This window comes from Lates calcarifer, unplaced genomic scaffold (assembly GCF_001640805.2).
Source record: "Lates calcarifer isolate ASB-BC8 unplaced genomic scaffold, TLL_Latcal_v3 _unitig_2017_quiver_672, whole genome shotgun sequence".
In the NCBI taxonomy this organism is placed as follows: domain Eukaryota; kingdom Metazoa; phylum Chordata; class Actinopteri; family Centropomidae; genus Lates; species Lates calcarifer.
In genome coordinates, this window is record NW_026115922.1 from 191,534 (window position 1) to 203,341 (window position 11,808).

Below are 11,808 nucleotides of genomic sequence, written 5' to 3' on the forward strand. Positions count from 1 at the left end.
TGATTCATACACACACAGCAACATATTACAGACTGATCTTTACTCGTCTGATTCATCTGAATATTGAACATGTTCAGGACAAACTATCGTCAGAGAGAAGAGAGATTTAAAATGATGAAGACAAAATAATGTAACACACGTTTAAACCTTAAATGTTTTTCATTCTGCTTCTTTCAAAATGATTCTATGTTTTTGTTTTCATCATAAAATCAGTCGACACAAACAGACCAGAGACGCAGCTTCATGATACTTGATATTTTTCCTTTTAATAATAATCAGACGTCATTGTATTTACTTTAGTCCGTTATTCTCTGTCTAATGTTTCCTAATATGATCTGATAATTAATCAATAATTAATAATAATCAGTGAGACGTTCAGCTGACCCACTTTAATCCTGACAAACAAAGACATCATGTCCTCCTCCTCTTCCTCCTCCAGTTGTCTGGAGCAGAGAAGCCTCCTGCTGGAGAACCAGAGAACAACACGTCGTCGTCGTCAGCTGCAGCAGCAGGAACAGAAGCTGCTGCAGACGGAGGCAGCAAGGTACCAACACCACGGCTCTATCAGTACTGAGGGAAACAGCAGCGTTCAGGTCCAGCTGTTTGTTCCTGTGTCACAAATATTTAACCTCAAATATGAAACTACTCCTTCTTTCATCAGTTTGATGCAAAACAGGACCAGGAACAGAGCAATACCTCTGATACCCAGTGTCAATGTCAAACTAAATATTTAACAAATTTTACTTCAGTTCCAATCAATCTGTAACTCCACATTTAAAACACGTCCCTGGTATATTTCTATCATATGTATTCATTGGATCTCCTGTCTGGTGGACATTTTCAGAAAGCTGCAGAAAAGTGTGGTCTTTTTATTTAATCTGCTGTAGTTTTACATTTCAATGGACAGACTGGCCCTTTAGTGCTGCTTTTTTTTCCAATAATGATATAAGTATAACTTAATCAATAACTGAGGAGCAGCAGAGGATAAACCAGACGTCTGTTTCTTTCCCTGTTTATCTCTGAAGACTTGAATTATTGTTGACGACATGTTTTTGTATTTTTATTATCATGAACTGTGAATTTTCTTTCTGCTGCCTGTGACTGCTGTTCATCGTCTGACTTTAAAGGACATGTCAAAGAGGGATTTCTGTTGCTTTGAAACAGACATTAAAGTTGTTCTATTCTATTCTATTCTATTCTATTCTATTCTATTCTATTCTCTCTCCCCTCCTCTCCTCTCCTCTCTCCTACTCTCCTCTCCTCTCTCCTCTCCTCTCCTCTCCTCCCTCCTCTCCTCCTCTCCCTCCCTCCTCTCCTCCTCTCCTCTCCTCCTCTCCTCTCCTCTCCTCTCTCCTCCTCTCCCTCCTCTCCTCCTCTCCTCTCTCCTCCTCCTCTCCTCTCCTCTCCTCTCCTCTCCTCTCCTCCTCTCCCTCCTCCTCCTCCTCTCCTCTCCTCCTCTCCCCTCCTCTCCTCTCCTCTCCTCCCTCCTCTCCTCTCTCCTCTCCCTCTCCTCTCCTCTCCTCCTCTCCTCCTCTCCTCTCCTCTCTCCTCCTCCTCTCCTCCCTCCTCTCCTCCCTCCTCTCCCCTCCTCTCCTCCTCTCCCTCCTCTCCCTCCCTCCTCTCCTCCCTCCTCTCCTATCCTCTCTTCTCCTCTCCTCTCCTCTCTCCTCTCTCCTCTCTTCTCTCCTCCTCTCCTCCCTCCTCTCCTCCCTCCTCTCCTCTCTCCTCTCCTCTCTCCTCCCCTCCTCTCCTCTCCCCTCCTCTCCCCTCCTCTCCCCTCCCTCCTCTCCTCCCTCCTCTCCTCCTCTCCCCTCCTCTCCCCTCCTCTCCTCTCCTCTCCTCTCCTCTCCTCTTCTCTCCTCTCTCCTCTCCCCTCCTCTCCTCTCCTCTCCTCTCCTCTCCGTTTCCGTTTCCGGTGACTGTGAGTGTGAGTGGTGGTGGTGGTGTGTGAGTGGCGCGGAGTTTAAACTGGTTTTCTGGTCTGTTTTTCAACTGGTGTTTCCACTGTTTTCTGTTGCATTATCAGGTAAGACAGTTTTCTTTATTCGTCTGTAACATTAGCTGCTGTCAGGAGGTATGGCGTCTGCGACGCCTCCTCCAACTATCCGGCATGGTGCTCGGATAGTTCCTCCAGACAGTTCAGTCTCCGTGGAGGAGGTTCTTTTGGCGGCAGGTGAGCAGGTAGGACATGACAACATCTTGTTTGCCTCTCGCATGAACAAGGCGGTTGTCGTGTTCCTGAAAAGTGAACCTCACGTTTTTCAGTTGATTGAGAGCGGCGTGTTCATCGGGGACCTGTTTGTGCAGGTCTCCCCGCTGACAGCTCCCTCAACGCGGATCACCGTATCCGGTGTTCCGCCGTTCATTCCAAACGAGCTAATAGAGAAGGAGCTTCGCCGGTTTGGAAAGTTTGCCAGCGGGTTTAAAACTGTGAGTTTGGGGTGTAAAGACCCCAAACTGAAGCATGTCCAGTCTCTGAGGAGACAGGTGTTCATGTTCCTGGACTCGCCGACACAGACTTTGGAGGTGTCTTTCCGTGTTAAACAAGGCGACGCTTCTTACATGGTGTATGCGAGTTCAGGACAGATGAAGTGTTTTGAATGTGGTGATGTGGGGCATAAACGGTTTGCGTGTCCACACAAGCAGCAGGGGGAGAATGCGAGCGGCTCCGCTCGTGCCGGAGCAGCGGGTGTGGTCGCTTCCGCGGCTGGCGGGTCTGCGACCGGCGCGCCGGAGGCCGATGCCCCCGCGGGAGCTTCGGCTCCGGAGACTAATATGAACAATGAGTTGTTTGTCAGGGAAGAGGAGAGGTCCACTGCTCTCGGAGATAACAGTGCTACGATGAGCGTGACTGCAGGTCAGGAGTCTGTAGATGAGGTTGGTTCGAGCCCCTCTCAGGCGGCTGACAATAACACGGTAACAGGGCTGGTTGAGAACAAAGGAATTGTCCCAAAGAGTCATCTTAACCAGGAAGTGGCATTCAGTGATGAGAACTTGCTGTTTAACAGCCAGGCCTCATGTGCACGGGAGGACATGGATGATGAATATGAGTCAGACAGTGTGTCCATCTCTGAGGCACCCTGCATGAGCACTGACCTGTACTCTTTGGAGGAGATAAATCTGTTTTTGGATGAAACTTTCAAAAAATCTATCAAAGTGGAGGATTACTTTAGGGATACTGACAAATTCATTAGATCGGTGAATGTACATAAAAGACAAGTGGGTTTTGACCTGCTGGATGAAAAAAAGCGTTTCCGTCTTAAAAAACATATCACCACTCTGAGAAAAATCAGCGGTAAAACCAGAAGAGTCAAAAAATGAAATGATGATGCATCACTGGGTGTTTCTCTCTCTCCTCTGTTTTTTAACTGTTTCTATCTGTCTGTGTTCCTTCTCTGGCCTATCTATGAGGAGCCTTAAAGTAGGGTCTCTTAACATAAATGGTGGGAGGGATAGACAGAAAAGGGCTTTAATATCTGAGATCTCAGATCAAAAAAAGATTGATGTGTTGTTCTTACAGGAGACACATACAGTCATACAAGATGAGACAGACTGGGGTCTGTGGTGGAAGGGTTCCCATAGGCTTAGCCATGGAACAAATTTCAGTGCAGGAGTAGCTGTTCTTTTTAGAGAAGCTGTCACTATATCTATTTTATCTTGCACAGAAGTAGTTAAAGGCCGTTTGCTCGTTGTTAGAGCATCCATAGAGGACTCAGTTTATTGTTTCGTCAACATCTATGCCCCAAACAGTGGAAGAGAGAGAGTAAGATTTTACACCCAGCTAAAAAATGAGTTGATAATGCATCAGGAAGAGTATATTATTATTGGTGGTGATTTCAACTGCACTTTAGATTTCACTGCTGACAGGATTGGCGAAGAACCCCACCCACAGTCATCTCAGACCCTGAGCAATGCCATGCTACATCTGGACTTGTTTGACTCTTTTAGAATAAAACATCCACGTTCCCGACAGTACACATGGGTGAGGGTCTGCAACAACCAGGTTTGTGCAGCCAGATTAGACAGAATTTACATTTCAGAAACTCTCAGCCCTAGATTGATTTCTTGCAATATAAATCCAGTTGGTTTTACTGATCACCACTTAGTGACAGTGGAAATAGCATTTTCATCAGGTGCACGGGCTAAGTCCTGTTGGCACTTTAATAATAAATTGCTGCTTGACAAAGTCTTTTGTCAGGATTTTGAACGGTTTTGGAATCACTGGAGAACTCAAAAAGTAAAGTTTTGTTCCCTTAAGTTGTGGTGGGAGGTTGGAAAAGCACAGATACGTGTTTTTTGTCAGCAGTACACCTCCTATTCCTCTGCTAGGATAAAAAATGTAATTAATGACCTGGAGTCTGATATCAAGAGCATCGAAGAAGGCTTGAATAGGAGTGTAAATGACATGAGTGGCCCTCTGCTGGAGAAGAAAAGGTCGGAGCTGAGCTCACTCTTGCAAGAGAGGGTTAAGGGAGCCCTTGTTCGATCCCGGTTCCTTCAGCTCAAGGACATGGATGCCCCAAGCTCTTTTTTTTTCAACCTTGAGAGATCGGTGGCAGAAAAAAAGCTAATGACATGCTTAAAGCTACCAGGGGGAAGCATTACTACTGACCCAGCTGTGATGAGGAAGCATGCCATGGACTTCTATGCAGGCCTGTTCAGATCAGAACCCTGTGATCGGGAGTGTCGTGAGGAGCTTCTAAAGGATCTTCCTCAGCTCAGTGCAGAGGAGAAAGCCGATCTGGACAAAGAATTGACTCTGGAGGAGCTAACATCTGCCGTCAACCAGTTGGCATCTGGACGAGCACCAGGGATAGATGGCCTGCCTATAGACTTCTTTAAAACCTTCTGGAACATCATGGGTCGTGACTTGCATGGAGTTTTTATGGAGTGCTATAAAACTGGTTGTCTTCCGGTGTCCTGTCAGAGGGCAGTACTCTCCCTGCTGCCCAAGAAGGGGGATTTGGCACTTTTAAAGAACTGGAGACCAGTTGCCTTGCTCTGTTCTGACTATAAAATACTGTCTAGAGCTCTATCCAATAGACTTAAAGAAGTACTAGGCAATGTTATCCATATGGATCAGAACTACTGTGTTTTGGACCGGAATATCATGGACAACATTTTTCTAATTAGAGATGTCATTGATGTGTGCAAATGTCACAATGTAAATATTGGTATTGTTTCTCTAGACCAGGAAAAAGCGTTTGATAGGGTGAATCACTCATACTTGTTCTCCACGTTAAGGGCTTTTGGCTTTGGTGATGGGTTTGTGTCTTGGTTGGGTTTACTTTATTGTAATGCACAGTGCTTGGTGAAAATAGGGGCAGGGTTGAGCCGACCAATCTCTGTACAGCGGGGCATAAGGCAAGGTTGTCCCATCTCTGGCCAGTTATATAGTCTAGCAATTGAACCTCTGCTGTGCAGGTTGAGGGATCGGCTCAGCGGTTTCTCTTTGCCTGGGTCCTGCGGGTTTGAACGTTCCTTAATATTGTCTGCTTATGCAGACGATATAAATATTTTTGTGTCCAACCAGGAGGATGTTCAGTGTCTGCAAGGCGCCTTGTCTCTTTATGAGAAGGCAACATCTGCACGGGTGAACTGGGCAAAAAGTGAGGCACTCTTGTTAGGGCAATGGAGGGATCGGGCAGTACCTTTTCTGCCTGGAGGTCTCAAATGGGAGAGGGAGGGGCTGAAGGTGTTGGGAGTTTTTTTGGGCACTGAGGGGTACAAGTTAAGGAACTGGGAGGGAATGAGGGAGGAAGTGTGCGCTCGGTTGTCTAGATGGAAATGGTTGCTGCCCCAGCTGTCTTATAGGGGAAGAGTTCTGGTTGTTAATAACTTGGTTGCCTCGACTCTCTGGCACAAACTTATCCCTCTGACACCGCCGAGGGGCTTCATAGAGGACATTCAAAGGACAATTCTGGACTTTTTCTGGTCTGGTAAGCACTGGATCCGGGCAGCAGCCTTGTGCTTACCTGTAGCTGAGGGTGGGCAAGGACTTGTTGACATCCAGTCCAAAGTTGCTGCTTTTAGACTACAGACAGCGCAGCGGATCCTTTACAACAGTGGTCCAAGCTGGCTAGACACAGCTCGGCTGCTCTTGAGAAGAGCTGGGCGTTTGGACTACGATAAACAACTGTTCCTGGTAGAGAGTGCAGATCTTGATCTGTCTGGACTTACATCATTCTACAGTTCCGTACTGCAGGCCTGGCAGGGGTTCATGTTCCAGCGTGCAGGCAATCAGACTCCGGGTATGTGGGTTTTTGAAGAGCCATTGTTTTGTAATGGTTTCTTGAAGACTCTAGCCCTGCAATCTGCCAGCCTGCGGACCAGCCTCAGAGGTGCTGGTTGCACCAAAGTTGGCCATTTGATGAAGCTGACTGCTGTGCCGGTTAACGTCCGGAGAGAGAGGAGTAAAATTACTTCCATTCGTTTGTTTAACAGGGTGGTGGCAGAAGTCTGTGAGGCTTTTCCACCCCCATCTAAGACCCTTTGTAAGAGACCGAACCCTGTGCGAACAATGGAACGAAGGCAGTGAGTACAGTTTCCCCGCTCTGTCTGTTTCCCCTGCAGTGGGGGAGTGGAGGGAGAGGAGGGGACGGCTGCTGTCTCTCACAACACCACACCTGGACAAGTTCAAGGATGTAGGGAAGAAGGATCTGTACCTGATCTGTGTTAAAGTCCTCCATCTCCGGTCCCTCTCTGAAGTTAGGGAGTCGGGGTGGACTGAGTTCTTTGACCCAGACGCTTCCCCGAAGGGCAGCTGGCGGTCCCTGTACAAGCTGCCCGTTGAGAAGCGGACAGCAGACCTCCAGTGGAGGGTTGTACACGGTGCAATAGCTACGAACAGATACAGAGCGCACATGGATCCTGGGGTGGGAGAGGAGTGTATGTTCTGTTCACAGACTGAAACCCTTGAACATTTGTTTGTTCAGTGTCGTAGACTAGAATCACTGTTTGAACTGTTAAAAAGGTTGTTTCAGGGATTCGGGGGTGTGCTTTTCCTTTGATTTATTTATTTTTGGTCCTAAATATTGTGCAAAGGAGAAATCTGTTTGTACTTTGTTGAACTTTTATCTGGGTCGGCAAAGCTGGCTATCTGGCTGACACGCAGGAACAAGACCCAGAGTTCTGGGTGCTTGGACCTGGTGCCAGTCTTTGAGGGACTGTTAAAGTCTCGACTCAGGGTGGAATATGTTTTTTATAAAACAATGGACAAGTTACAGGACTTCATACGGGTGTGGGCTGTGGGGGGGGGTTTGTGCTCTGTGGAAGAAGATGGGGAGCTGAGTATGAAGCTATGAGTTGATGGTTGATTGTTTTGAGTTGTTTGAGATCCTTTGTTCACGTTGGAAAATGTTGTGTTTTTTTTGTTTGTTCATGGTGTTGTTTAGCGAAGTGGTTTAATAAAGGGACTTTGAAAACCAAACCTCTCCTCTCCTCTCCTCTTCTCTCCTCTCTCCTCTCCTCTCCTCTCTCTCTTCCTCTCTCCTCTCTCCTCTCTTCTCTCCTTCTCTCCTTCTCTCCTCTCCTCCTCTATTCTCCTCTCCTCTCTCCTCTCCCCTCCTCCTCTCCTCTCTCCTCTCCTCTCCTCTCCTCTCCTCCCTCCTCTCCTCTCCTCTCCTCAGGTGGAGATGGTGTTCTGGCTGCTCTCCATGCTCGCTAACAGAGATAAGGAGGAGATGTCCCGGACTCTGCTGGCCCTGTCCAGCTCTCAGGACAGCTGCATCGCCATGAGAAAGTCTGGCTGCGTCCCCCTGCTGGTCCAGATCCTGCACGAAGCTCCAGGCGGCGGAGGCGGTCCAGGAGAGACGGTGGCAGCGGGTGGGGGGGCGACGGCGGCAGGCTGCAGCCGAGAGGCCAAATCCAGAGCCAGCGCCGCCCTCCACAACATCATCTACTCCCAGCAGGACGAGGGCCAGGCCCGCCGGGAGATGAGGGTCCTGCACATGCTGGAGCAGATCCGGACCTACTGTGACAGTGGCTGGGACTGGATCGAGAGCCACGCTGGGACTCCTTCACCCGGGGGAACCAGGACCACCGGTGAGTCAGGTTTAGGTTTAGGTTTTATTGATGTTGTGGTTCTCTAAAATAACACTGAACACACCACATGATAAAACAACAAGGCAACAAGCAAAGACAATACAATCACCATAGAACTAAATAAAGAGATAGCAGGTGGTGGATGGCCGTGTCAACACCTGTGTTTTCTCTAGTTTTTTACTCTTATCAAGTTAGTTTGAGCCTTGTTTGTTTTTTTGAGGTGTTGTGATTCAGGAGATCCAGGAGACGATAGTGTGATCGAAATGACCGAATGAATGAAGATGTTTTCACCTGATAGAAACACGGCCAAGATCATTTATATTGTCTCTAGTAGTTAATGGAACTTAAACCATAAGATGGAGTGACTGTGCCGATGAGTGGATTCAGTTTTTCCCAAGTGTAGAATTATCTATTATCTGATCGGCCCTCTACTTCAGAAGTTTACAAAGGTGTAAAGTTAGAGAAGCAGATTTACAGATAAGTCAGGACGCATCAGATCTGACTCTGTTTGAGAACCTCCTGTTGTTCTTGTATCTTAGTGAAATCTGTGGTTCTGATGAACATCAGTCTTAAAACTTGAAACTGTTGTTGAATCTTTGCAGTAAAGATCAGATTCAGTGGATTTATAAATGTCCTGTCCACACAGACCTGACAGGCTGGTTACAGACGATCTAAACCAGATATAAAAAGTCTCCTGACTTGTGTTTTCCTGTCTGCAGATATTCCTGAACCTGTGGACCCTCAGATCTGTCAGGCCATGTGCGCCATCATGAAGCTTTCCTTTGAAGAGGAGTACAGACGAGCCATGAATGAATTAGGTTTGTGAAACGCCGACCTCGTCCTCACATTGGTGAAATATCCAGGCCGTGTTGCTGAGACTTTCCTGTCGTCCTCCAGGTGGTCTGCAGGTGGTGGCTGATCTGATCCACCTGGACCAGGACATGTACGGGATGCAGAACGATCCCATCAACATGGCGCTGCGACGGTATGCAGGGATGGCTCTGACTAACCTGACGTTTGGAGACGTCGTCAACAAGGTACGAACAGACAGGAGCTCAGGAGCTGTGGGAGCAGTAATGTTTGACAGAAACAGGATAAAACGGTCTTAGGTAGTTGGTTTTAATGAGAAATAACCTAAAGCAGAAACTACTGGTTTGGTTTCTGGACCAGACTGCAGACTGTAGGTGAAGCAAACAGCTGATTAATGAAGGATTTTCCAGATTGTAGAGATCTGGTTGTGATCTTGCAGATGTGAGGTTTGTTTTTAGCTGCACTGATTTGTCTCTTTGTGTAAATTCAGATCTTGAGCTTGTAACAGACACCAGCTCTGACAAACACACCCTGGCGTTCAGATATGTTTAGAAACCTGTGTTCTGTTCATCCTCCTTCAGGCAACTCTGTGCTCAAAGAAGAGCTGCCTCCAGGCTCTGGTGGCCCAGCTGGCCTCCGACAGTGAGGAGCTTCACCAGGTGGTCTCCAGCATCCTGAGGAATCTGTCCTGGGGCTGACATCAGCAGCAAGAGAGTCCTCAGAGACATCGGCTGTGTGTCTGCACTGATGACCTGCGCCCTGCAGGCCACCAAGGTAACTAAAACAAACCAACCCACGCAGAGTCAATGTGCTGATCAGAGGAAAAAACTGGTTTATTTTAGGAGATTTATTTTGTGAAGATGATCTGTACCCAGCTGTTGTGCCAGGCTTATTATTTCTAGGCTTTATACTGAGCTAAGCTAACCACATTCTGACTCCAGCTCTGGACCAAACACAGACATTAATTATCATCTGAACATCTCACTCTCAGACAAAAAGACAATTAAAGAATTTCCCCAAAATGTTAAACCACTACTAAGCATTACATAAATCAGCCTGAGTAACCCTGATAAAACCTTTGTTTGTTGTGCTGGTTCTGCAGGAGTCGACCTTGAAGAGTCTTCTGAGCGCTCTGTGGAACCTGTCGGCTCACAGCATCGACAACAAGGTGCGATCTGCTCAGTGGACGGCGCTCTGGGCTTCTTGGTCAGCACTCTGACGTACCGGTGTCAGACCAACTCACTCGCCATCATCGAGAGCGGAGGAGGGATACTCCGAAATGTGTCGAGTCTGGTCGCCACACGAGAAGACTACAGGTCGGTTTCTGAGCCTCAAATACCTGCTGTCACACTGCTAAAGAAATGTCGTCCTTTTTGATCATGAAACTGGAAACTAGTGGGACAGAATCAAATCTTTCCATTCATCTGTGTGTGGTATTAAAATCAACTTAATTTAATTGCGATGGATGATCTGTGAAAACTTGTCAAAGTAATTATTGTTGTTTAATAATAGTCTAGATTTTTCCAATCGGCCCACACCTTTACAGTTTACAGTTGACAACAATAAAAGCAGATACAAGTGATGTTAGATAGTGAGTTATATACCATACTGAAATGAATGGAAATGGGAAAAAACACATTAAAAGATGGGAAAAACTATTTTGGAAAATGGCCAGCCGTAATGTAAAGTATCTATATTTGTTAAAAAATCAGCTAAAACATGTAAAAACACTGACACAGTCTTTATCTAACAATAACTACAGCAAGCTGGATGTAAAAAAAAATATCTCTCTTTCTTTCTTCACAGGCAAATCCTCAGGGACCATAACTGCCTCCAGACTCTGCTGCAGCACCTGCGCTCCCACAGCCTGACCATAGTGAGCAACGCCTGCGGGACTCTCTGGAACCTTTCAGCCCGGAGTCCAAAAGACCAGGAGCTGCTGTGGGACCTCGGAGCCGTTAGCATGCTGCGCAACCTTATCCATTCCAAGCACAAGATGATAGCCATGGGCAGCGCTGCAGCTCTAAGAAACCTCCTCACCAACCGACCCCTGAAATATAAGGATGCTGCGGTTGTATCCCCTGGCTCCTGCATGCCTTCCCTCTACATGAGGAAACAAAAGGCACTGGAGGCAGAGCTGGATGCCAAACACCTAGCAGAGACCTTTGATACTCTTGAGAAACAGAGCCCCAAGCATCTAACCCTCAACAAGCCACTACGGCACATTGAGAGTCTGGCGAAGGATTATGCATCTGATTCTGGTTGTTTTGATGATGATGAGGCCCCCAACATCTCCAGTAGCCTGGACACTGGCAGCTTCTCTATGCTGTCTATGTTCCTTACCAATTCTAACTTCCTGCCAGAACCAGCCCCGTAAGAGGGAAAGTGAACCGGAGAGAGACGTAGAACCACATCAGATGGCAGAGAAGAGACATGCACCTCCTGACGATGTGGTATCTGCTGCTGCAGAGAAGCTAGCCAAAAAGATCACCAACACGGTTGCCAAGATCGACAGATTAGTCGAGGACATCACCATGCACACATCCTCGGAGGACAGTTTGAGCCTCAGCTCTGAGGATCACCTGGCAGACTGGCCTTATGGACTAGATGAACTCAATGAAGCCCGAGCAAAATCATGCTCCCCCTGCCGTCTCTCTCTGATACAAGCAGCCTGGCCCACAGAGAACGTCTCAGTAGAGCCCATGCCCTCTTGCGCCTCAAAACTGCCCACACAAGTGTATCAACAGATAGCCTAAACAGTGGCAGCACTAGTGACGGCTACTGTGGCAGCAAAGATCAGATGCGACCTGCTCCAAGAGCTCTAATGATACAACAACAACGACCAAACCAGCTTGACCTCAAGTTAGCTCATCAAGACTACTTAAATGTAGGACCTTCTGTCCTGAATGAGACTAACCAGCAAGATATTCCAGAGAGGGATTCTGTGGACAACAA

At 47.3% G+C, this 11,808-nt stretch overlaps 1 protein-coding gene across 1 annotated transcript in view; it reads left to right on the forward strand.

Moving 5' to 3' along the window:
- The window catches only part of LOC108891757 (adenomatous polyposis coli protein 2-like), a gene marked incomplete at its 3' end in the record, with an annotated part of 31,484 nt that extends 19,681 nt beyond the window's left edge, over positions 1-11,803 (forward strand). Inside the window, 11 exon segments of the mRNA XM_018689068.1 lie at positions 440-544; positions 7,629-8,043; positions 8,763-8,861; positions 8,941-9,080; positions 9,435-9,544; positions 9,546-9,627; positions 9,956-10,019; positions 10,022-10,169; positions 10,660-11,212; positions 11,214-11,504; positions 11,507-11,803. Of these exon segments, the coding sequence (XP_018544584.1) occupies positions 440-544; positions 7,629-8,043; positions 8,763-8,861; positions 8,941-9,080; positions 9,435-9,544; positions 9,546-9,627; positions 9,956-10,019; positions 10,022-10,169; positions 10,660-11,212; positions 11,214-11,504; positions 11,507-11,803 (2,304 nt within the window).
- Positions 11,804-11,808: the final 5 nt, after the last annotated feature.